The 25,122-nt window shown below is 33.4% G+C and overlaps 1 protein-coding gene across 2 annotated transcripts in view; it reads left to right on the top strand.

Annotated features, from left to right (window-relative positions):
- Window positions 1-25,122, top strand: part of LOC115874628 (insulin-like receptor) — a 327,686-nt gene that overhangs the window by 278,689 nt on the left and 23,875 nt on the right. For both annotated transcript variants that reach the window (XM_030889842.1, XM_030889841.1), the window contains exons 4-5: window positions 8,659-9,170; window positions 20,667-20,906. In XM_030889842.1, the coding sequence (XP_030745702.1) occupies window positions 8,659-9,170; window positions 20,667-20,906 (752 nt within the window). The remainder of the gene's footprint in view (window positions 1-8,658; window positions 9,171-20,666; window positions 20,907-25,122) is intronic.

Here is a 25,122-nt window from a genome sequence, read left to right as displayed (position 1 = left end):
TATACTCTGGAGTAACGAAATAGGTAAAGACAGAAAACTAAGGATTTAGAGGGAAATTAAAACAACTTTCGTTGCACGGCATCAATGACGCCGTCTTATGGAGTTTGCTGGTGGTCGTATTATGATGTGCAACCAAAATTATTTTAATTTCCCTATATGATGCGATAATCAAAAGCAATCTGTTATTTGGGGCGGAAACATGGAGGTTAACAGAGAATAACAAAAGAAAATTACTGGCGGTAGAAATGGACGCAATAGAGATCAGCACGAACATCAAGGCTGGATAGAGTACGAAACTAAACAATCAGGGATGAAATGGGTAGACAAAAAACTATAGTAGAGGAAATAGAGAGTGCCCAATTGAAGTGGTATGGACATGTTAGAAGGATGGACAACACGCGACTGCCTCAGAAGGTACTAAACTGGCTTCCACAAAAGAGTAGGAAACGGGGAAGACCAAGGACAAACTGGATGGAGGGTGTCAAGAAGGCGATGAGCTCAAAGGATCTGCGCGACGAAGACTGGAATGAACGAAATCAATGGCGACTAGGCATCGCACAACGTCGAAGGACGTTTTAAAAGCGATTCTTATATAATCTGCATTCGCCAGTGTCCTGCTAAAAAAACTGTGACAAGCCAAAAATTATTCTTACTTACTTAAATCGAGGAAAACTTGGATTTTTCTCGGTCGTAAGTTCTGAGAAATTTCTTCTGAGAGCATCTTCTCTAGGTTAGCGAAAAAATGAGTCTTTCTCACAATTTGACATAATATTGTTGAGAGTCTTCTCAAAACATCCATCCTGAAACAAATCGATTTTTATATTATTTACTACTATATCCTTATGGAAAACAACGTAGAAAAACATATTCCGATGCATATTTATTATAGTTCACCCTGATTTGAAAAAATGCAATTTAATGTCCTCTTTAATTACATTTATTTACGACCATAGGGTAATTTAACAAGTAAAAAATGTGCTATGTTGGTTCGTAAATCATTAAATTTTATGGCTTTTTCGACAATAAAATTGCAAAGCCAAAGTATATATCTATGAAATCAAACCGTCCTGATCATAATATGAAATGCAAAGGATTAAATTAACTTTATAATTTGTTATTAATATTATATGAGTTATGCAACCGGATATTTAAAAAAAAATTATATAATGCTATAATATAAATAAATATGGTACCTATTTGAGAGAATTTTCCTACTTTTTTAATTATACAGGGTGAGTTTTAAATAAGTACAAATATTTTCAGAGAAGGTAGATCTCGATAAGAGAAAATATTATTTTCTCTTTATCGTTTTTCAAATAACAGAGTCCAAAATAACTGAGTTATTTTATTTAGAAAATTAAAAAAATATATTTTTTTTGCTCATGTTTTGGGAACCGCTGTTTTTTTTTAGGATTTCTTTTTTGTAAATTTAATCTACTACCTATACCAGATGCGTCTCAAAAGTGGCTCACCCCTAAACATCAAAATTTCAAAAAAAGAATCTCATAGACGTGTTTCTGGAGTCGAAATATACCTGGAAATACTGGAAGATAAACAAGTACCAGTATTGGACACCACGCAGCAACATTCAGGAAAAGAGTTTTAAGCTAAGAACAAGAACCCGAGACCCCTCGAGCGGAAATGAAAATAAAATTCAAAAGACTATACTGGAAATGAAGTTTATCCATCAATTACTTTATTAAATTTTCCAAATTGCGACAATAAAATTAAAATGAACACAAAAAAATCAAAGTATCATTGTTAGTGGTAATTCTGTGAATTACTGTAAGAACTTTTTTATAAATATTTAAATAAATCGATCGTAGAAAATTGTGAAATGTTGTGTGCAACATGTGCAAAAAGCATATTTGTTGCACTCACCATGATTGGAAACTCATGCGTCGCCGTCGTGCAACAACTATTTTTTCTTGTGTAGCAAAAAAACTGGGATTTTATATATTTTGTTGCAAATTTATAAAAAGAATATGTGTGACCTTTCTTAATGTTTCTAAAAATATACATTCAGACATCGCAGTCATCATAATATTATTTATTATTTTTGTCACGTAAGAAATAACCAGAAGTGCAAGCAATTGAAAATATGTGTGATGACCTTTAATTTCATTGAAACATGTTATAAAATTAAAAACACTGCATCAGCCAGTCCGTTCTAGTAAATAGCCTAAGGGGATAAAAATATTGCAGGATAACAAACATATCAAATATATAGTCCGTTTAGAAAGTATCCGGAAAAAAGAAAGCAAAATTACAATTATCGATATACGAGGCATGTCTTTTAAGTAAGTACCGTTTTGCGATTCCGCCGCCGCAGCGCTACGGTCGGCGTTCCGCGCATGCGCGCTGGTTACCTACATCTCTTGTCTATGCACAGACGCCAGTACAGTCTGATTCTTCATTGTATACGTTGTTTATTGAGTGTTTAAGATGCCTCCGACAATCGTGAGCCCCGCCGATTGTGAAGTACGGGCTGTCATACGATTTCTTAGTGCTAAAGGCGTAAAACCGATCGATATTCATCGTGAGATCTGTGAAGTTTACGGACAAACCATTATGAGTGATGGAATGGTAAGGAAAAGGGTGAGAGCATTTAAAGATGGCCGCACAAATGTGCATGATGAAGAACGGAGTGGGCGTCCTTCGGTCGTTAATGAAGATTCGGTGCAGAAAGTGGACAAAGAGGTGAAAGAAAACAGACGCTTTACAATTTCATCATTGTGCGACTACTTTCCTCAATGTTCTCGTAGTGTTTTGTATCGCATTGTGACCGAGAACTTGAATTACCGGAAATTGTGTTCACGTTGGGTTCCGAAAATGTTGATGGATTTGCACAAAACCCAACGTTTAGGCAGTGCATTGACTTTCCTTGAGCAGTACCACAATGAAGGTGAAGATTTTTTAGACAAAATTGTTACTGGTGACGAAACATGGGTGGCCTACGAAACACCAGAATCGAAACAACAGTCCATGGAATGGCGACATTCATCATCACCCAAAACAGTGAAGTTTAAGCAAACAATTTCTGCCCGGAGAATCATGTGCAGTTTTTTGGGACAGAAAAGGAGTATTGCTAGTGGAGTTTCTGCCTCGTAATGAGACAGTCAAGGCAGCATCTTATTGTGAGACATTGAACAATCTGCGCCGTGCAATCCAAAACAAAAGACGTGGCAAGTTGAGTAAGGGTATTGTTTTGCTGCATGATAATGCCCGTCCACATGTGGCTAATCGGACCAAAGATCTCATCAAATCTTTTAAATGGGAAACTCTGATCATCCTCCATACAGCCTGATCTGGCTCCCAGTGACTACCATTTATTCCTGCACTTGAAGAAACACCTGGGCGGTCAGCGTCTTCAAGACGATAACGAAGTCAAAACAGTTGTGATACAGTGGTTAACCAGTCAGGCGGCAGAATTTTATGAGGAGGGTATTGAAAAACTGGTGCCATGTTATGACAAGTGCCTCAATATTCACGGAAATTAAGTAGAAAAGTAGATTAAGGTACAGGCTTTCATGTAAAAATAAAATTATTGCGATATCTTTGCACGTTTTTTTTTAATTCCAAAACGGTACTTACTTAAAAAAACATGCCTCGTATATTTTTAGGACTTGACTTAAAAAAATTATAACAAATTATTAATTTTATTTACTTATGCAACCTCCATTTAACTCCAAACACTTAACTAAACGTCCAGGTTAGAGGTGGGAATTCTAGTTTCTTGGGAGGAACTAGTTTCTTGGGAGGAACTAGTTCCTTAGTTCTAGTTCATTCAGAGGAATAGTTTCTTGAACTAGGTCTTTAGAATATCTACTTCGTTTTATAAGATATTTCTTAATTTTAGGGACCTAAAGTGAAACATTCCCATAAAATATTTAAAAAATAAACTAAAAATCAAAAACAGTATCCACGACAATTTTCTGTGGTAATTACGCTGCGCCGGCTGCGGCAATAGACAAGGCCGAATCCATCGTCGTCGCCTTGTATTATATCTCGGATCTGCCGACTGAATAGATTCCCGTGAACTAGTCTTTTAATAGTTCCTCTATGTCCGGATCCGATAACATACGGCTCGCACTCCCCACGCCTGCCTAGCATCAATCGCGCTGGCTGATCCATACGAAAACTAGTCTTTTATTTAGTTCCTCTAGTTCCTTGAGGTCCGGATCCGATAACATACGACATAAGGCTGGCACTCCCCACTCCTGCCTAGCATCGATCGCGCTGGCCCGATCCGTTCGTACGTAAACTGGTCTTTTATTTAGTTTAGTTCCTCTAGGTCCGGATCCGATAACGTACGTCTGGCACTCCCCACTCCTGCCTACCATCGGGCTACGCGCGCTAGCCGATCCGTCGCCGTCGCATATTATTCTATATCGGACACAGTCTCGATCCCGGAATAGGTCCTGAGGAACTAGTCCTTTGAGAAACCAGGAACTAGTTCCTTTCATTCCGGGGTCGGAATAGTTCATTGGAACTAGTTCGTTCACGAACTACACACCTCTAGTCCAGGTACACCCGAAACTAGGTCCAAACCATAATGTTCAGTGGCGGTAATCAAATCTTGTTTCTTTCGTGGAGCTGCTCGTTCCAGTTTAATCTTCAATAGTCCCCATATCTTTTCAATGGGACTAAGGTCTAGTGAAGCTGCTGGCTATGGAATTGTTGCCAAATGGTGTTCTTGCATCCAAGCTTGAGTATAGGCAGATGTATGGCATCTTGCATTGTCATGGTGAAAACGCCACCCCTCTGGATATAAAACATTAGCCGTTTCAAGAAGAAAACCATTTAAAATATCACAATATTTTGCACTATTAACAGTTACATCAACTATACACAGAGGTGTAGCACCACGCTGAGATATTGCGCCCCAAACCATTATTTTAGTGGAAAATTTTGAAACTTGAACAGTAACATTTTTTTTGGTAGGATTTTTAGGTTGGTTGTAGCATATCTGTGTCATTTTTTATCCTCTTTATTGTCTCATATATTGCACTTTTTCCGAGTTCAGTCCATTGCACTAATTTTTTAACGTTTCGAACACCTTTTCTATACAAATATTCCACCGTTTCTCTTTTTTTTACTTGCGACATTATTTCTCAAATCTTAAGCCGGTTTACAATCAACAATATTTGACAGATTGTGTTGCCATGCGATTTTGGTCATAGCCTACTATCGGCACAACCTACGTGATGGATTACTGTTGTCTTAGAGTGTTACAGAAAAAAATATATATTAAAATTATAAAATATAAAATTCCGGATACTTTCTAGACGGGCTATAATAAATTATATCTCTGAATTGTTTGTTTATGAACGTGTGCGTTGTTTTCCTCATCAAAAAATGAAGTGTATTATTTTTTCAAAATATCAAACAGAATAGCTGAAAAACATCGAATAGCGCGGGACAATATCCGCTGAATTTATAATCAACCTCAGTAATTCGATTTGCTTGAATACAAATTTGCATAGCCAACCAAAAACATATTTACTTTGGGTCTTTTTGGTTCTTTTGGAAAAAAACATTTAGCGAATTGAAGAATAGTTTTACATTTTTTATTAAATAATAAAAACATTGTAATTATACTCACCGGAACGAAAAACGGGCATCTTAGAATATTGATGTATTTCAAAGTTTAATATAGTTTGTTCTAGTTGGCCGATTTTGATGATTTTTTAAACAGTTTGTAGCTAAATTATTTTACTTTTTAGTATGTTTTTCCAAATTAAAAATAAAAGTTTCCATCTGTCAATTATAAGAGGGAAATCAAAATGTTGATATTTTGATGAAAGTTTGAAACGCCTTGTGGAATATTTTAACAAAGCAAGGAATTTAAAAATCATTTTATCATCTAGTCTTTAAAACCATTTTATCATCGTCTTTTCCTGACAGTTTGTTTTTTGATTCATCTCAGTATCTTTTTAATTTTTGTTGAGATATTCGCTTTTAAATAAGACAGTACCGTTTTACAACAATTTTAGCACTACCTAATTTTGGGTCCTCATTAACACACGTATAAAATAATGTTTATTGTTTTTGTAATAATAACAACAATAAATTGTAATTTTCACTAGTAATACCACTAGAGGTCAAATTATTTAAGCGATTTTAAGCGAGAAAAAATTTCCAGATTTATTTTGACCTCGTGTGGTATTCGGTAAGAAATAATAATTCCACACCAAATTGTGTTTGAAAATCAAATAATTAAAATGTATTTTTCGATTTTTGGTCGACTTGATTATTTAGTTACTATGGTAACTAAGTGACACCCAAACCTAAAAACTATTTCAGTTTTGAAGCTGTCAAAAATAATAATATAATGGATTCTTAGCCTATAAACTGTTGATTTATACTGATTGAAGTAGTTCAAAAGTGCCATTTTAGGACCTAAAATATTATATTCTTTCATTTTATAGTTACTTGGGCTTACTACAAGTGGTAGAAAATCATAATGTGCTTCTACTCGTTGTAGTTGCACGAAAATACCATCTCAAGGTACAACACAATATATTCTTTAATTTTACAAGTTTTGAGTAACTATAAGTGGTAGAAAATTGTTTTTTTGCATTTTTATTAACTTTTCATAAACGCACTGGTATGGAATTCATAACCAGCGCGCAGCGCCAGCAAGCGTCAATCATAAAAGGCTGTGATCATCGTATTTTGACAGTTCAAAATATCAGAAAAACTCGCGTTTTGTTGTAATAAAGAATATTGTGCAGCTTGAAAAACCAACAAAATTCTTTGTTTTAAAAATGAATCAGTTTGAAAATCATACTACATGCAAAATATTCGTGAAATTGTCTGATGTTATGATCAATCATCGTGCGATGACTTATTTACCCCCATTAATAGAGGATTGTGGCTGCTACTTGAAGAAAGAAAATTTGTTTCGAATTGTCCACGAGTATTTGCATCTAAACTACTCAAAATTCAAAGTGCTAAATGGAAAAAAGGTGAATAAAATAGTGTCTAAATATTATACATATATATTTCATTAGACATAGACATTTAATTCAGTCCATTCCAAGTCCTACATTTTCGCCATTAAGAAGAAAGGAGGTGTCCAAAGAATATAGAAAACATCTCAGCTTTGTAATTGAAATGTATCAAAATTATTATGTAAACAAATAAAAAACAGACTCTCAAAAAGATATTCTGTCATTATAAACGTCAAAAAATTTCCAGTATAATTCGTTTCCATGGTGATTTGTCAAAAAACACGTTTTGATTGGTTAAAAATTACAGGTGTGGAATTTTCACTGTAATTAAAAAGTCATATTATTATTTTTTATTGACGTTTACTCTAGTAGAGATGGTTTTAAATTACTGAAGTATCGGCTATTGCTGCTTTAATTGATTATGGTAGAGATCAACTTTTGGACTTAAAATCGTATCTACTAGAGTAACTGACTAACAGACAATTATAATAACTTTTCAAATACAGTGACGTGGCATAAATCATAAACACTATTTTATAGGTCTGTTCACTAGGACCAAAAGCAAAAGCATGACTTTAATGTAAAAAATTCGAAAAAATATTAGTGTCGCCTTCAAAAGCGAATATGTCAAAAAAATAAAGCTATTGAGATGAATCAAAAAACAAACTATCAAGAAAAGATACACCTAGATAACAAAATAATTTTTAAATTTCTTGCTTAGTTAACGTACTCCACAGGGTGTTTCAAACTTTCGCCAAAATATCAACATTTTGTTTTTCCTCGTATAATTGACAGATAGCAGCTTTCATTTTTAATTTAGAAAGAAATTCTAAAAAGTCAAATAATTTAGCTGCAAACAGGGGCAGATCCAGGAATTTATTTTAGGGGGGTGCCAAATAAAAGGTAATGTAGAATAAGCTTTTTAGAGCGCAATTTTTAACCCAAAAGCTTAATATTTAACACAATTTATAGATTTTAGGGGGGGTCTTGGCCCCATGCCCCCCCCCTTTGTATGCGCCACTGGCTACAAATACACTAGAACAGAATACATAAAACTTTAAAATACATGAAAATTTTAAGATGTCCATTTTTCGTACCGATGAGTCTATTAAGTTTTGTTCTTAAATATCTACTATACAGGGTGGTCCGAACTGTATTTCGGAAACTTCGGCAGCATATTCTGCAGATAAAAATAAGTAAAAACGTTCGTATAAATGTATGTCCTAAAATGCTTAGTTTCAGAGATACTGGGTGTAGAAGTTTCAATTTTATTTCGATTTTTTCCAAATAATTTCTGAAGTAACAAAAAGTTATTACTCTTAAAAACAGTCAAAAACACATGTAGGTAGCGCCCATTACTAGTAGGAGTCATATTGACCTCAAAATCAAATTTCTCGTATCAACAAACCCCCAGACACCAATTTTCATCCAAATATTGACGTTACTTCAGAGATTATTTAGAAAAAATCGAAATAAAAATGAAACTTCTACACCCTGTATTTCTGAAAATAAGCATTTTAGGACATACATTTATACGAACTTTTTTACTTATTTTTATTTGCAGAATATGCTATCAAAGTTTCCGGAATACAATTCGGACCACCCTGTATATATTATAAACGCGTGTTCAAATATTAATATTGTGGAATATATCTCATCTCATTACACATTAATTAATTCTATTGTATGTTTTTCTTTTCAGGTACATCGTTCGTACCACCAACAGATGCATATCGGCCAAAGCATGTTCAGACCTAAACAACGAAACGACCAAGTTCTACAGGAACAAGAACTGGCTGATTTACGAGAACGAGTGCAGGAGCGATTGCCCGGTTGGTACCAAGTACGACAACACCACCAACACCTGCAAGTCCTGCGGCAACTTTTGCGTCAGAAACTGCACGGTTTTCGAGATCAACAATCAAAACGCCATCACCAACCTGTACGGTTGCACGCATGTGCTCAGTCCCTTGTCGATAGTCGGTTTGAGGACGGAACAGGAACTCGAAGTGCTCAAGCAGAACCTGAAATGGGTCAGGTACATCAGGGACTACTTGCAGATATCAAACAATCGCAACTTGAAAGATCTGAACTTTTTGCCGAGCCTGAGGGTCATCGATGGCCAAAATACCAGAGCCAACAAAACGTTGCTGGTGTATGAGAATCGCAACTTGAAAAAGTTATGGGATGGGGATTATTCATTGAAAATTAATGGTTAGTATGGTTCTTTTTAAAAAATGTCTATACCTATGTGGCGGATTTATCTCTCCAAAAAAATCCTTTATAAATCTACAAAATAAAATAGTTATTTTTTGTAAACACTTCTGGCGTTAAACCTAAACGGACACTGCTTGTCAGAAGTTACGTTTACAGTTATACAAACTTGCCTAACAAAAAAATGCTTAACGTTTCGGAAAGTTTATCTCTTTCCGTCGTCGGAAGCAAAAAAAATACAAAGAAAAAAAAACTATTTAAAATATTTAAATTCAACTATTCGAGAACACTTTACTGTTTTAAAACAGATACGTCTACAAGAAACCGTCGACGTTCTGTTAAAATAATTATTTTATTGTTTTTCCGAAACGTTAAGCATTTTTTTTTTGTTAGGCAAATTTGTATAACTGTAAACATAACTTCTGACAAGCAGTGTCCGTTTAGGTTTAACGCAGAAGTGTTTACAAAAAATAACTATTTTATTTTGTAGATTTTCTTGCAGTGCAGTGGCGAAATATCCATAAAGGATTTTTTTGGAGAGATGGTTACTTTTCCCGTTATAATTTAAAACGATCTAATCTGTCAAAATAAGATGTTTCAATTGAAAACAGAGTGGTACGTGCTAATATGTAATAAAGATTTTTTGGAACAAATACAATAATGTCAATGAAACAGAATATGTAGTTGAGAACCCAAATATGTGGTTTATGAAAAAAAAATCTTAGTTGGTCTTTATTTTTACAGGGTGATTCAGTAAGAATGGAGGCTGGTAAATACAGTGTGACACGTCGATTGATAGAAAAAAAACGGCGTCAGCGATGGCTATGAAATGTAGATCGCTGTCATTTTATATGGGAAATGTTATCGATCGTTATTTCCCAGCGAACTGGACGCCGTTTTTTTTCGATCATACAGTATTTATAGTTGTGCATTTTTCTTAGTGATGGGATAACTCGAGCGAAAATTCGCTCGATTATGAACGAGCGACGAACGCAAGCGATCCTAGAATGAAATAAATTGAAATCCGATTTTAATGTGACATATTCGTTAAAAAACCGAGCGAATTTTCTACATACATTGCAGGTAGCAAATTTATACTACGTTATCCGTTGCGTATCTGAGTGACAAAATTTTACGACCTACATCGACAATGCCTTGAAATAAACTAAATCAAGCGAATCGCTCGTCGCTTGCTACTTGCCATTCATCACCGAAAGAATATGTACTCTGTGCACGCAACTTACTGCTTGGCGTTGCGAGTACTCGATTATTGAAATTAATCGGTTTTTCCCATCACTAATGTTTTTCAAAAGTTTTACATGTTCGTTTTTATATGGTATGTCTTCTAACAATGGACAATACAAACCAATTTTATCATTTTAAATAAGACACTCTGCATATTATTCAATTGTTAGATTCTTTAGAAAATTCTAGACGTATTTCATGTAGAATATTCTATACAGTTCATACCAAATAAACTTTTAGTCGTGATTAAGCTTGACCGGCACAGCGTTGCCCACTTTTATATATTTTCTTTTAATCAAAATATTTTAGGAAACAGAAATAAATTAATAATTATAAATATATAAACAATTATTATTTACATCAACAAAACTCACCTTCTTAACAGCATTTAAGGGACATAAAGGGGCATTACTATCGCTTTGCCGTTCAAAATATTCTAATAAAGTTGCTTTTAGTTTTTTACGACTATTAAGCTATCTTGTACCCACTTCGCACTAAGAAAGGTTCTAAAAAGAACAATGTTCGACTGCAAGGTGTGCTAGTAAACGTTTTCAAGCGTAATGTATCACAACACTATTTATATTTTTTACCAAAAACTCGTAATACAAAATTGAAGTGCCAAAACGAATGACAATGTCAGGAAATAAATAAATAAATGCGACAACTTCACATTTCTTTTATTGTTTAACTTCACAGTTTAGAATTGACAGATTTCACTTCAGAGCAGGGTTCGGAAGTAGTTAATTAAGACGTAATTTACCTGATTAACTACGTGTAGTTTTTCTTCAAAAACTACGTCTTTTCCCGTTCATTAACTACATGAAAACTACGTTAATAAACTATGTATTCATATTATGAATAATTTTCCTTTGTATGAGGTGTATTAGAGATAATATGATGTAAATATTATATTTAAAGCCATATTTCTCCTGTTTTCTTAAATACATTATGTGTTTTTAAAGCTTCAACTTATTATAACCTCACCTCAAACCTTTGACATTTGAAAGTTACATACATAGGTTACATAAACTACACCCTCTACATAAACTACATTAACTACATGTAATGTAGTTTATGTAGTTTTTAAAAGTAACATGTAGTTTTCCGAACCCTGCTTCAGAGACAACTTGAGATTTGTTCTAGAACAAATTTCGACGCCATTAATTCTCTCCGTTTAGTTTTCTTTTGTAAATTCAATTTGATATTTCGGCAGACATTTATAAATATAAAGGTAATAAAGCATATAAAATATATATCACATGAAAAATACTGGAGAAAAAGACGTTTCTGCAGTACTAGGTATGTCCCATGTATATTAAAAATAGGTAGTAAATAAACACTATTTCTGTATTTTTTAGATGCAAGAAAATTTTGTTGTGTTTATGATCGGCGATTTTTTTGAAAATGGAAACAATTTACAGCAAGGTAAGATCATTTTTAACTATAGCCAACATTAGTTATCTCCAGTATGTGCGATTTATTGTCAATAATGCAATAAATAAACAAATTGTCAATAATAAATCTGACTGATACAATCTGATAATTATCCGACTAAAAGTCTCTTTTTGCTTCTTTTTTATTTATAAACCAGGTCTCTGGGAATAATGGACGCTTTTTTAAACAGTATATTGATATTTTATACCTGATATTTTTACATTGTTAATTTTAGTATAAAAAACTGTGTTTTTCTGTTTTCAGGTGTTTGTATAAGGCTCCCGTTTTCATGTTCCTGTCCCCGTTTTCTGTCCCTGATGGCTGTAAATACGTGTATTTATTTACAAATTACTGTAAGTCATGCTTATACCTTACTAATTTACGTTAAAATTGCATATAATTAAGTAATTGCTGTAGAGATCATTCAATTCTTTATTTTTTATATTTATTTAGTCACGTTGTCTCATATTTCAAATAAATATGTTTGAATAAAATTTTGTTTTGTTTTATTTATGATAAGAAAAAGTACAAAACACATTTAAACTGAAAAAGGGCCCGCCATTAAATAACCGGAAACGAATATAAAAAATGAAGCCATCATGTCAACCTGTCAATTGGAAAATTAGTTCTCCAGACGACAACGAAGGCTTTCGGTGGCGTATCGTGTTTTCACGATTTAACACAGAGTTGACACTTCTTTCTAGTTAATTATTTTATGGAGCTACCACCTGAATCCCCAGCGCGAAATTTAAATTCCAGTTAGTCAGCACGGCGCCGAATATGTCCCTGGTCGGCAACAATGAATTTAAAAATCTCGCCCTCCAAATATAGATTTATATGTCTCACTGAAAGGCACTTATTATCAGTGGAATATACTCGTTTTTGGCAGATTTTTGGCAATTTCGAGATATCGACTTCGTGAGATTCCCAATGGGTTATTTTTTAACATGGAAAATTGGCGTATCTCAATTTTCATTTTATATTCATGTAAAAAATTGGCCCTATCCTAAATACTAGAATTATTAATAAATATAAATTGTTCTTCTGAAAGTATAGCAAAAATCGACATACGCCTTTTCGTTATAAAGGCGACGATATAAACAAAAACAAAATTTTATTTTAATAATTTTTTCCCTCCTAAAGAATATTTAGTCTAAGTTCCTGAATTTTAAAAGTTATAAAGTTTTCTATAACACAGTTTTTAAAAAATCTCTTAAAGACTTATTTCTAAGCCGCAAACCGCCACTTGAATATAATTGCTTTATTTTGCCTCTCATAAACTTCGCCGTCTAGAAGTAAGAATCGGAAGTTTGGTTTGAAGTTGAGGATACTTGTTTTTTAACCACCTCGTAGCACTTTTCCTGAAAACATTTTTCAGCTAAATCGGTGTAATTAGTTAACAGACTTACAGTCTAGTTTAATTAAATAGACGTCTTTTTTGCATAACGAGTATCTCGTCGAAATTTTACATGAAATATAGGCAAGTAAGCGAGGGTTTTAGTTTTAGGGTCCGAATTCTGAACACCTGCACCGCTTTACGTGAAATTGTAACAGTCAATAGAGATATATGTAAGAAACAAAAGTTACAGAGTAGCGATGTATGTTTTCATCCTGAGGGTGAGTACCATCCCTTCTCGGGGGTGAAAAATAATCACCCATATTAATTACAAAAATCAATAAAGGGATTAATTCTAAGCAAAAAATGTTCTACGAGTATAACATTTTTTCAGAAAATTCATATTTTCCTAGTTATTTAGGATTGATTTTTTTTTTGATTTTTCATCTAAAAACTGCATATTTTTGCCAATTTTTATAAATAACTCGAAAACCTTGCGTTTTATCGCAAGATTCATATAAAGCAAAAATGAAACTTTTTGGAATAACTAAACGATCCATTTTTTGTTGGATACCGTATATAGGTGTAATAATAGCCGAGTTAGGCAAAGAAAATAAAGTCCTGCTGCACCAAGGGATAGAAGGCAATGAAAAAGCAAATGATCTAGCTAGAAAAGGAGCGAACACTCCAATAACTGGACCAGAACCGTTCTGTTTTCCAAGCGGGAACCAACTGAAAGCGGAACTGAAGAATCTGGAAGACTCCTTCCGCAACTTGGAATGGGTGTCCTCCAGCGGTCTAAAGGTGCGTATTCATTATCCGAACGAACGAACGAACGAATGTAAGTGCGGTATATTTGGACGGGGACCGAACGCATGCGGCCGTTCGCTCGACCATCCGTTTCGAGTCGGTACATCAAAGGCGTTCGCCAACAAATGCCTCCGGTCTTCTCGTGCGGTCCTATCGTGCGGTCCCCGTCCATACCACTAGCGAACATTCGTTCGTTCGTTCGTTCGTGCGGATAATGAATACGCACCTTAAGACACTCGAAAAAGTTCCTTAGAACTTATGACCGAGAAAAATCAAAGGTTTTCCTTGATTTAAGTAAAAACAATCTTCGGATTGTCACGGGGTTTCTAACAGGACACTGTCTCCTCAACAAACACCTCAGTAGGCTGAAACTGAGAAACAACGGCGAATGCAGATTTTGTGGGGAAAATGGGGAAACACCAGAACACCTTATCACTGAGTGCGCCGAGACGACGACCATTCGTGCCATGAACCTTGATACGTCTGATGTCGAGGATGGAGAGCTGGCCTCTGTGGAGCCGTCTCAGATACTGGCTTTTCTTAAAGCCCTGAGACTGTATGATGAGTTATAACTAGTTATAACTCAAGAAAGGGGAACACACAATAGATCTATAAGGTCGCAGTGATTAAAAAAAAATAAGATACGTAAAAAATCCAACAGAGGAAAATTGAAGGTCTTTTTTTTTGCAATATTTCTGCTCCCTTTCAAATTTTCTGTAGATCTCTTTATTTCGTAGATATTACGTTTTTTTAGTTTGACTTGCATGTAAAGATCACCTTCTTTGAGCCCTTAAAACCCAAAAATCTCGTGAAAATTAAGAGTTCGAGACTGTTCAACTATAGAGGTTAATTTGTTGCACTTTAAAAACGGGCAGATTCATTTTCTTCGAAAAATGTGTTCTTTCGCCATTATTTTACGATAAAAGGTTGAAATTTAGTGTTCGAAAAATAAAAAATCAAGTTTACAGAGTGATATTATGCTCGGCTATTACTACACCTACGGTAAACGATAAAAAATGAATTGATTCGTTATTCCAAAAGCTTCATTTTTGCTTTATGAGTTAGTTTTGCGATAAAAAGCAAGATTTTCGAGTTATTTATAAAAAATTGCAGAAAAATCTGCAGTTTTTAGATGAAAAATCAAAATTTTCAATCCTAAATAACTCGGAAAATATTAATTTTCTGAAAAAATGTTATAGAGCATTTTTTGCTTAGAATTCATCCCTTTATTGATTTTTAATTAGAATGTGTGATTTATTTTTCACCCTCCAGAAGGGTTGACACTTACACCTAGGGTGAAAGCACACATCGCTACTATGTAACTTTTGTTTCTTACATATACAGGGTCCGGCAATAGTGCGTCGGGCATCTGTAGCTCTTAGGATAAAAAACTTAAGAATTTTGTTTAAGTGCAAACCTAAAATATGTACCAGGATGTATTTCATAAGGAAAATATTTTAACTTCTATAGGGTAGCTCAAAAAATTGTGAGTCCATATTGGGATGATTTTTTTAAATGAAACACCCTGTATATTATTGCATTTTTGGCTTCCTTTCAGATCACTTTACATAACCCTAATATATGAATAAATATATTTTGATAGTTTCAGAGATATTAAAAAATTAATAATATTTTTCAGGCCTTCTTAAAAAAATTATTAAAAATACAAGAACTCTTCTGAAATCAAAACTATATTAGGCATTTACTTTAGATGGCCTATTCTTACTTTGCTATAAATATGGTAATCGTAAATTATACAGGATGTTCAATATTTTACGCCAAACTTTCTAAAATATAAAATACTTTTTCTTTGTTTTTTTAAATGGAACATCCTGTATTTTATTTTTTTATTAGATGCAGAATTAAAAAATTAACATTTTTTGTATTTAGAGTATTTCAAAATTTTTAACGGTTTTGCAGATACACGCAGTATTATTTCATATGGCGCTTTCACTGGTAAAATACGAGAGAAAAATCATTGGGTGGCTTTGATAAAATTTTACTGTGGAAAATGCCATATGAAATATAAAACCGCAAATATCTGCGAAACCGTTAAAAATTTTGAAATACTCTAAATACAACAAATGTTCATTTTTTAATTCTCCGTCTATTGAAAAAATAATATACACGGTGTTACATTTAAAAAAACGAAGAAAAATTATTTTGTATTTTAGAAAGTTTGGCGTAGAATTTTGAACATCCTGTATGATTTACGATTTTCATATTTATAGCAAAGTAAGTACAGACCATCTAAAGTAAATACCTAATATAGTTTTGATTTCAGAACAGTTCTTGTGTTTTTAAAAAATTTTTTAAGGGCTGAAAAATATATATTTTTGATTAATTTTTTAATATCTCTGAAACTATCGAAATATATTTATTCATATCTTCGGGTTATGTAAAGTGATCTGAAAAGAAGCAAAAAATGCAATAATATACAGGGTGTTCCATTTAAAAAAAATCATCCAGGCCCACTCACACTTTTTTCAGCCACCCTATAGAAGTTAAAATATTTTCCTGAAATACATCCTGATACATACTTTAGGTTTGCACTTAAACAAAATTCTCAAGTTTTTTATTCTAGGAGTTACAGATGCCCGACGCACTCTTGCCGGACCCTGTATATGTATTCACTGTTAAAATTTCACGTCAATCGGTGCGGGTGTTAAGAATTCGGAGGTAATACCCTATTTTTATCCTCGTTTACTAATAAAACGTTAAATAATGTTTAAGCCTTCTTGAAAATAATTCTTGGTTTTTCACGTTTAAACCAGTATTGATGCCTTTAGCTCCTGGCACAACGTTTGGATCACCCTGTATGTTAAAAAATTAAGAAATACATCTTAATTAATCAATATTTTAATAACACTTCTAATAAATATAAATGATTTAAAATGTGTCAATTAATTAAAACAAATATATATCTTTTTAATAACGAATAACATTCAATTATTATATAATTTACTTTTAATTTATGAAATATAAACAACGGTCACATCGAAAACATTAGTGACACTAATTATTTTCTTAGCATATACTTAAATGTTTAAAACAGTTAGTTATAAGTACTGACATTAAATTTTAATATAGTAATTTTAATCATTAAAAATATCATAATTAGAGTAGTATGTCTATTAAAAATAATTAAGTTATTATTATTCAGAATGCCATTTTCCTACCAAATAAAGTCAAAACATACTATCAAGGCGTGTGGCGACATCTGTCGGAGAAGCGAACAATCGCTAAGCGTGTTTATATTGTCAAGAATTGTGGCGACATCTTTCAGCGAATAGAATAGTGCGCCATCTCTTAGACACTGGTGGAAAATCACGGACAAGCTTACGGAAGTTTCTAGAAACAAAACAAATTCGATGGAGTTCTAGAATGGAAATTACGGGAACCATCCGTTACCGTATACAGGGTGTTCCAATATTCCGTGGACGGTTAAGTTCATTTGTCACAATTTATCTCTACACAAAAGTACTTTGTTTGTCCGTCAGAGAGCATCAAACTTTAAAAAAAATAAAGAAATTTTTAAAGATATTTTAAGAAACATTATTCCGATTGCTACAATGTTGTTCTATGTTTGCTAAACATTTGACTGTCACATATATCAAGAAAAAGTACGGGAAGGGTAAAAACTACCCCTAATACATAAATTTTACTATAAATATTTTCCAGCTCAACCGATTTTTTTTCGGCCCTTCTAGTATTTACTAGTGATGGGAATACCGGTTCCACATGAGTCGCTTTACAATAGCGACCGTTCCAGAAAAATACCGCGATTTTGTAACCGAGGTTCCGACTTCCAAAGTGTTGCGGTCCTCGCTAAAAATATATCTAACTTATCTATATTTGTAGATTAATGTAACTTTTATCCGCTACTCATTTTCCAAATATCGAGTTTATAATTGTGTATAGTCAATTTATCTCATTTTTAGCAAAACGATGACATTCCTTGTTATTTTTTTTCATTATCAATTTTCGTTTGAATAAAATGAACGGCTCATATTTATGTGTATTGCAATATAATATATTTAATGCTAAAATCAAAAACAAAGTCCAAACCACTGTCAAAAAAATTGTTTATTGGTCTAACCTAACCTTAAAAGTAAATATAAACAATAAAACTTATTTATATAAATGTATAAAAGCAAATAAAATATTTTTATTTTATTTCATTAGCTTTTGCGTTTCATCTTTCAAACAACACTATTTTATACCATGCCTAGTACATAAATATAGTAAACGCCACGAATGTTTGGGAGTGATTCATCGCTTGATGAAGTTAGAATCGACACGACCGCTATCATTTTTTCATTAAAAACGTAAATTTTTACCGCAGACGTAGGTTTTTAAAGGCCCAGTCTAATCATCTACCTGCGCTCCTCCTACTTATTCTAAAATGTTAGCGTGATTGACAAAGACGATACTATATCGCGTTTCTTTGATTGATTCGTTTTTGTGCGTCAGTCCATTGGTGTGCTTGCAGTGCGAGCAATGGGGCATTCCAGTTTATATTTATAACCAAATATATGTTTTGACAAGATTTTGACAGTTAAAACAACAAATTACAACAGATTATATAGTGATTATTATATGACTTGAAACACCACGGCATTCGAATTAAGTTTTATGTGACCTTGAACAGATTAGTTCACATGGTAGCGACCGATAAATCACTCCCAAACATTCGTCGCGTTTACTATACCAAAGATCGCTATTTCGAAAGTAACGTAGCGACGGGAGCACCAACGCACTATGGTTTCTAGAAGCTATTTTTTTGTGCAGGCTGCTTTGTAAATTTAGTTATCCTGCCGATGTACTTAACCTACTTCGTGTACCTGACTTTATCGAAAAGAAGTTAAATGAAGAACAATTTGAAGAGAAGCATGAAAAAGAAGAGGAAACGAGGAGGAAGAGCAAGAAGAAGAAGAAATGCAAAAAGAAGAAGAGCAAGAAGATATTTCTAAAGAAGATTGTTTTTGAACAGCAGTAATTCGATGATTGATCAACTTTCTTTTTTGGAACTAGATACAGAAGATGCTTCGTAGGTAAAAGTTAATCACATTGTGTTGTGTGAGAAGATTAAAAATGACTTCATTTTATTAGTATTTTATTATTTTATTAAAAACACAAATTTACAGCCAATATTTTCTATTAAATGTAAGTTGTTTAATTTTGGCCAAAAAAGTAGCTTCTAGAAACTATAGTGCAACGCCAATAGTAACCGACCAAATCGCGACCGAAACCCTAGAAGAGCTCCAGCGACTGCTGAAACGAAGTGGCCGCCGAGGTCGAGCGTCGATAATCAGTTACAGCAGTTACTTCTGTTCGCGATAGGGAACTAAAACTCTAGGAGCGCGACGGCTGGAGCGAAGTAGGTCGCCGCCGAGGTCGAGCGTCGATGCTCAGTTACAGCAGTTACTTCTGTTCGCGACAGGGAACAACAACTCTAGGAGCGCGACGGCTGGAGCGAACACGTCCCGATCGAGATCGCGCGGCGCTACGGACATACCAGTTCCAGATACTACTATTGGCGACCGACGAAATCGCGACGGCTGGAGCTAAACACGTCGCTATGCGGTTACTACGGTTCGAGCTAACTTCAAGTGCGATTATAAATAATTTACTTGCATATTATAAATAATTTATAATTTTGTCGTCAATATGATCGTCGTTCTTCAGTAACAGATTCCTGATTCGTTGTGGAGCGCGACACGACGTTACAAAAAAATACCGTTCCAAAATCGCGTTACTCAAATACCGACACATCACTAGTATTTACTATATTTTTGTCTCTTGTAAAAAAAACGCCAGCGTGCATACTTTTTGAGGAATAAACATATTTTTTCAAAAATTAATTTTTAAAATTATTTTTTGTCGCATCATGCTGTAATAATCTAGTTGGCGAAAATATGGAATTTTAAGTTAGTATCACGAATTATATTTGGCAATAAGTTTCATAAGAAGCTTAAAAAAATAATAAATTTCTTATGAAACTTAAAAATAAATTCTCTAAAAAGATTTCCTTCAAACTCCTTCTGTGGAAAAATAAATTCTCTAAAAAAATTTTCTTCAAAAACTATGCGATGTGGCGTTTTTTTTACAAGAGACTAAAAATATAGTAAATACTAGAGGGACCATTTTACGAAAAGAAAATCTGTTGTCGGTGGAATTGGAAAACATTTATACTAAAATTTATGAAAGGGTAGGGGTAGTTTTCACCCTTCCCGTGCTTTTTCTAGATTTTTGAGAAAGTCAAATGTCAAAGCTCTTAGCAAAACACAAACACCCGAAATATCATTCAAATCGGAATAACGGTTCTTAAAATACCTGAAAAATGGATATAAAGTTTCATGCCTTCTAGAAGCAATTTTGTATAGAGTTCAATATGTTCAATGAACTTATTTTCGTTCCAAAAACGTACCAAAACGCGTTTTTTGACTGAAAAAAACAGGTAAATGGGGAGCCACTCTTAAAAAACATCCGGTAGGTGTTCTACATAATTAAAATAATCAAGCATTAATACAATTTCTATACTTCATCTAGTTAATTGTCATTTTTTCTATTATATCAATCAAAGTAGTAATTTCGGCAGTCTTTGTAATAATGCGCCCTGTATAGATATATCAGGTATCCAGCATTAGAAAGTTAACTCCTTGTTTTAGGTACGATCGGATTCAGCGACAACGATAAGCTGTGCTTGAGTGAAATCGGGGCGTTGGCCAAAAGGGCCAATATCAGTTATAGCAACAGGGACGTATCGCAGAATTCGAACGGTGTCCTGTGTTCAATACCGAAGGATGAGTCTGTCAAAGTTAACGTCACTCAGATCAACTCCACCAACGTCACTTTGGTCTGGGAGAAACGAGATGAGAGCATTCTGTACTACACCGTTTATTATACTGGTAAGAAAATATTTTTCAAAATGCTCTAATACCTTTTAGGAATATTATTCAATAAATAAAAACAACAAATAATGTGTTACAGTATAAATAACAAATACAGGGTCCAGCAAAAGTGCGTCGGGCCGTAACCACCGTAATAACAAGGCCGGACAGCTGTGACGTAAAAATCTCGTGACGTCACCAACTGGAGGCCCAACTCTATGTAGCAGCGTTGATAATTACCCGATAAAAGTTCAAATTGTGGATCTTTTTTCACTCGCCAGATATATTTCGAAGTTTTAAAATGTCCTTTCCGAGTTTTTAAAAATATTATAGTATATAAAAATAGTTTTAATAGAATACGGAAAAAATCATACCAGTCAATAAATGTTTACCTCTCACTTTTTATCAATCAAATTTAATAAAGGAATATTTTAAGTTCACAATAGTGTATTATATGAGAAAAAAAAACAATAAAAAAATAGATATTTTTATAGTATATATTATGTATTTTATCGATATTTCACGCCCCCTGCTCCGGGGCGACGGAGCGGCGCACGGTGGGGCCGATTGAAGAATCGTTGGCCAAAACCTTCAAAGATATATGAATCAACCAAAAATATATAGAATTTAACAGTTTTTGCTTAATTGAATTTCTAGGTAGACAATCTTCAAAATTTTAGTTAATTAAATTATAGTTCACCTATATACCTAACATATTAGCTCATCAATATAATGTGAGAAAAAATACCCGGATGACAAAACTTTTACACTTTTGCGTTGCAAGCCATTTCGAATATTGTTGTCTTGTGGCATGTCTGTGTGTCTGTCGGTCTGTTTATCGGTCTGTTTGATATATTTTTTATCCGTATGTAATCAACAACTTTGATAAAAAATAAATATTATTTTAGTACATATCAGTTTTTGAATTTACGTGCGGATATTTTAAAAAGTTAAGCCGCCATCTTGAAATTTTAAACTGTCATATTTAGACTAAAACGTAATATTTTTAAACATATTGCCTTACTTCAAATCTCCATGTTTTTCCATTAAAAAGATAAAAAAGGAGTGGGGACATTGTATATTATCTAAGCCTCGATCTAAGCATTAATTCAGTTAAAACCCACAAAATTTGTAGATTTGAGGTGGGGTGGGACTGAAGGGTCTAGCACCCTTGGACCCCCTAGCTATGTGCTTGATTACAGGCGATTCATGAGTATCAGATTTTATTAAAATCACACGAACTTAATCTAATAAAATCATAAAGACCTATACTATCTATTACTCAAAGTACCAGGGACATACTTACATTTAAAAATATTTTTTTTTAAAGTTGCGCAAAGTTGCGCAAGATGGTAACAAATACATGAAGGGTAATGTCCAATCTTTCAAAAAACATCAGCCAATAAATTGGGCAACTTTGGGCACTCAACAAAACTCAGGGTTAAATAGCATATTTTATTTTTTATATTATACTAATTTATTCATTAATTTAGTATGCATCAGTGAAATTTTTTTTTTCAAAATATAGCTAGAAATAGTCAAGTAGTATTGTACTTTTATAAAAACTGCAAAAAATTAATTGTATTTAAAAATTAACCAAGAAATTTTACTTATTATTCGGGCCCTACAAATTGCAATTATTATAAACGGTAGAACTAAACCTTCGAATTACTGCCCTTCACTGGTTACAGATCTGCATCCAAATTTGTTTTCTGTGCATAATATAATATTTAGGTCTTTTCTGTATTCTATGGTCATCAAAACTTTTTGAAAAAGCAACTTCTGTTTTATAAGGTTCTGGCCGCAAAAATGGCAATCGGCCCCACTGTGCGGCGTCGCGTGGCGGCGCCTGTCGTAGCGCGTAGCGGAGTGGTATTGCCGCAGTTGACAGTCATAGATTTATCGGTAGGTGTGCAGACGTGGTAATTATAATCGATAATAGAAGGGTGAAAAAAGGTATAAATCTGTAAAAAGAGGTGTTTAAACTATAAAGTGATTATAAGTGTGTGCAATTATACAATTTAAAAGGTATAATGTCTAAATAATAAGATGTGAATATTATATTTAAAGCTATATTTCTTCCGTTTTCTCAAATATATTTATATGTATTTTCTAAAGCTTTTACTTATCTTTTACCTCACCTCACACCTTTCATATTTGAAAGTTACATAAACTACACCCTCTACATCGATTAACTACATGTAATGTAGTTTATGTGGTTTTTAAGAGTAACATGTAGTTTTCCGAACCCTGATAGTAATACTGATCAAATTATTAGTCATGCTTGTTATTTACTAAATTCTTTAAAATGTGATGAAAATAATAAAAAATTCTGACTTTTATCTGTGTTCAAGCTTGAAGTAATAAAATATTGTTTTAATGAGTAAAATATGAGATATGTTTTACTAGAGTACTTGCAAACTGATCCTCTTGAAAGTAGGTTTGGAAAATATAGACAGTTAGCCGGGAGTCAGTACACTATTTGTGTTCGACATTTATATGAAGGCGAAAAGAAACTTAAGATTCAGTCATTAATGTCCCTAAAAATAATTTAACATTTTCAGACAACACTGATATTGAACAAAATTCACTTATAAAAAACCTTACTAAAGGCAGTCTTGGGTTTCCAAAAGATGAAATAACTAATATAGTTTTATTTGAATATATAATTTTTAACAAAGTCTTGCAAAGCTATAAGGAGTTTCTCAAAATTCACAATAAAAAATATTTTTATCAAAAATATCTTTATTAAAATTTCCGCAATGTACTATTTATAATGCTAAGTTATTCTAAAAATTGTCATAAATTCTATTAAAAATACACGTCTGAAAAACTACTGTTGTTAAAAAATAATGATAAACTTGGAAAGAAAATAAAAGAAACTTAGACAAAAGGGGGAAAACCGACGATGAATATCATGTTAAAGACCGAATACCATATTAAAGATACAAAAATATATTACTGTATGCGTTATTATTTGGCCATCGTTTGTTATATTCAATTGCAATTTAATAGTGATGTTTGGCTTCCACTATGATTACCTCGGCTTGTCTCGTGGCTTGGTTTACGTAAAAAATGGATAGAAAATGTCTCGCTCGTCTCACTCTTGTCTCGCTCTTGTCTTGCTCTCGTCTCGCGCTCAGCTCGTCAGGTCTGGACCATAGACCATACACTGCCGGAGTGTTGACGTCACGAATGTCAAATTGCTTTTCAAACAAGGTTTTCTATTGAGCTCTTCCAAATGACGTCACAAATTAATATAAAATGTAAAAAAACAGGTGATTGCCGACAACCGCCGACTTGTGTCTGGTATTTTCAATACGCCTATGATGGTTGCGCATGTTGCAAAATCTGTGAATTTTTTTAAATGGAGACCCTGTATATTATTGCATTTTTGGCTTCGTTTCAGATCACTTTACATAATACTAAGATATGAGTAAATATATTTCGGTAATTTCAGAGATATTAATTAATGAATAAAAAAAAAATTCTCAACCTTCCTTAAAAAATTATTACAAATACAAGATCTGTACAAGGTATGTACAGGGTGGATCATTTTGGTTGTTTCTATATGGTATCTAGGAAACCGTGAGAAATATTCAAATTTTGATACTGCAGTCTCGGGTTCTTTTTTTGAAAAAATCACAATGCCGCAAACGGATCGTGGCTATCTTGATCGGTTTCGAAAGCTGGGGGGATTCTCAAATGTTGTACTTTTTGAATATGTTCGATAGTTTGTTTATTTCAGCAACCACGGAAAAATGAATTATACATTCTAAAGGCACTTTTCTGTGTAGAATGCAGTGGCGTAGTCAGACTTTTTCGAAAAATATTTTTTGAGGTATTAACTATTATTATGTTTTTTAAATAGAACCCCCTGTATATTTTTAAAATTTTCTTATTCAGCTTGGCATGGGTTTCTCGAAAATATATAACACTCTATATTTATTTTTCACTATTAACCTCAACATTTCAAATTTTTCTTAAAATATCGACTTAGTAGATAGTAGGCCGCGCCGAGTAACAAAGTAAACGGGTGTCATGGTGATCGGGACATACCTTTGATGGATGCGGGACATTTTATTTCAACAGATTGATGTGTGTGTATTTTAAATAATAAAAAATGAGTAGATTTGAAAATTTTCAGAAATAGGTATAATATGTTAGAATGTTATATTGAGTCTAACAAATATAAGCAAATGGCAGCTGATTTATATTTTGAGCGGTATCCAGA

Source organism: Sitophilus oryzae, unplaced genomic scaffold (assembly GCF_002938485.1).
Source record: "Sitophilus oryzae breed Bouriz unplaced genomic scaffold, Soryzae_2.0 scaffold_1297_pilon_pilon, whole genome shotgun sequence".
NCBI classification, from domain to species: Eukaryota; Metazoa; Arthropoda; class Insecta; order Coleoptera; family Curculionidae; genus Sitophilus; species Sitophilus oryzae.
The sequence above is the reverse complement of the archived record's forward strand: the minus strand, read 5'-3'. Positions and strand labels throughout refer to the sequence as shown.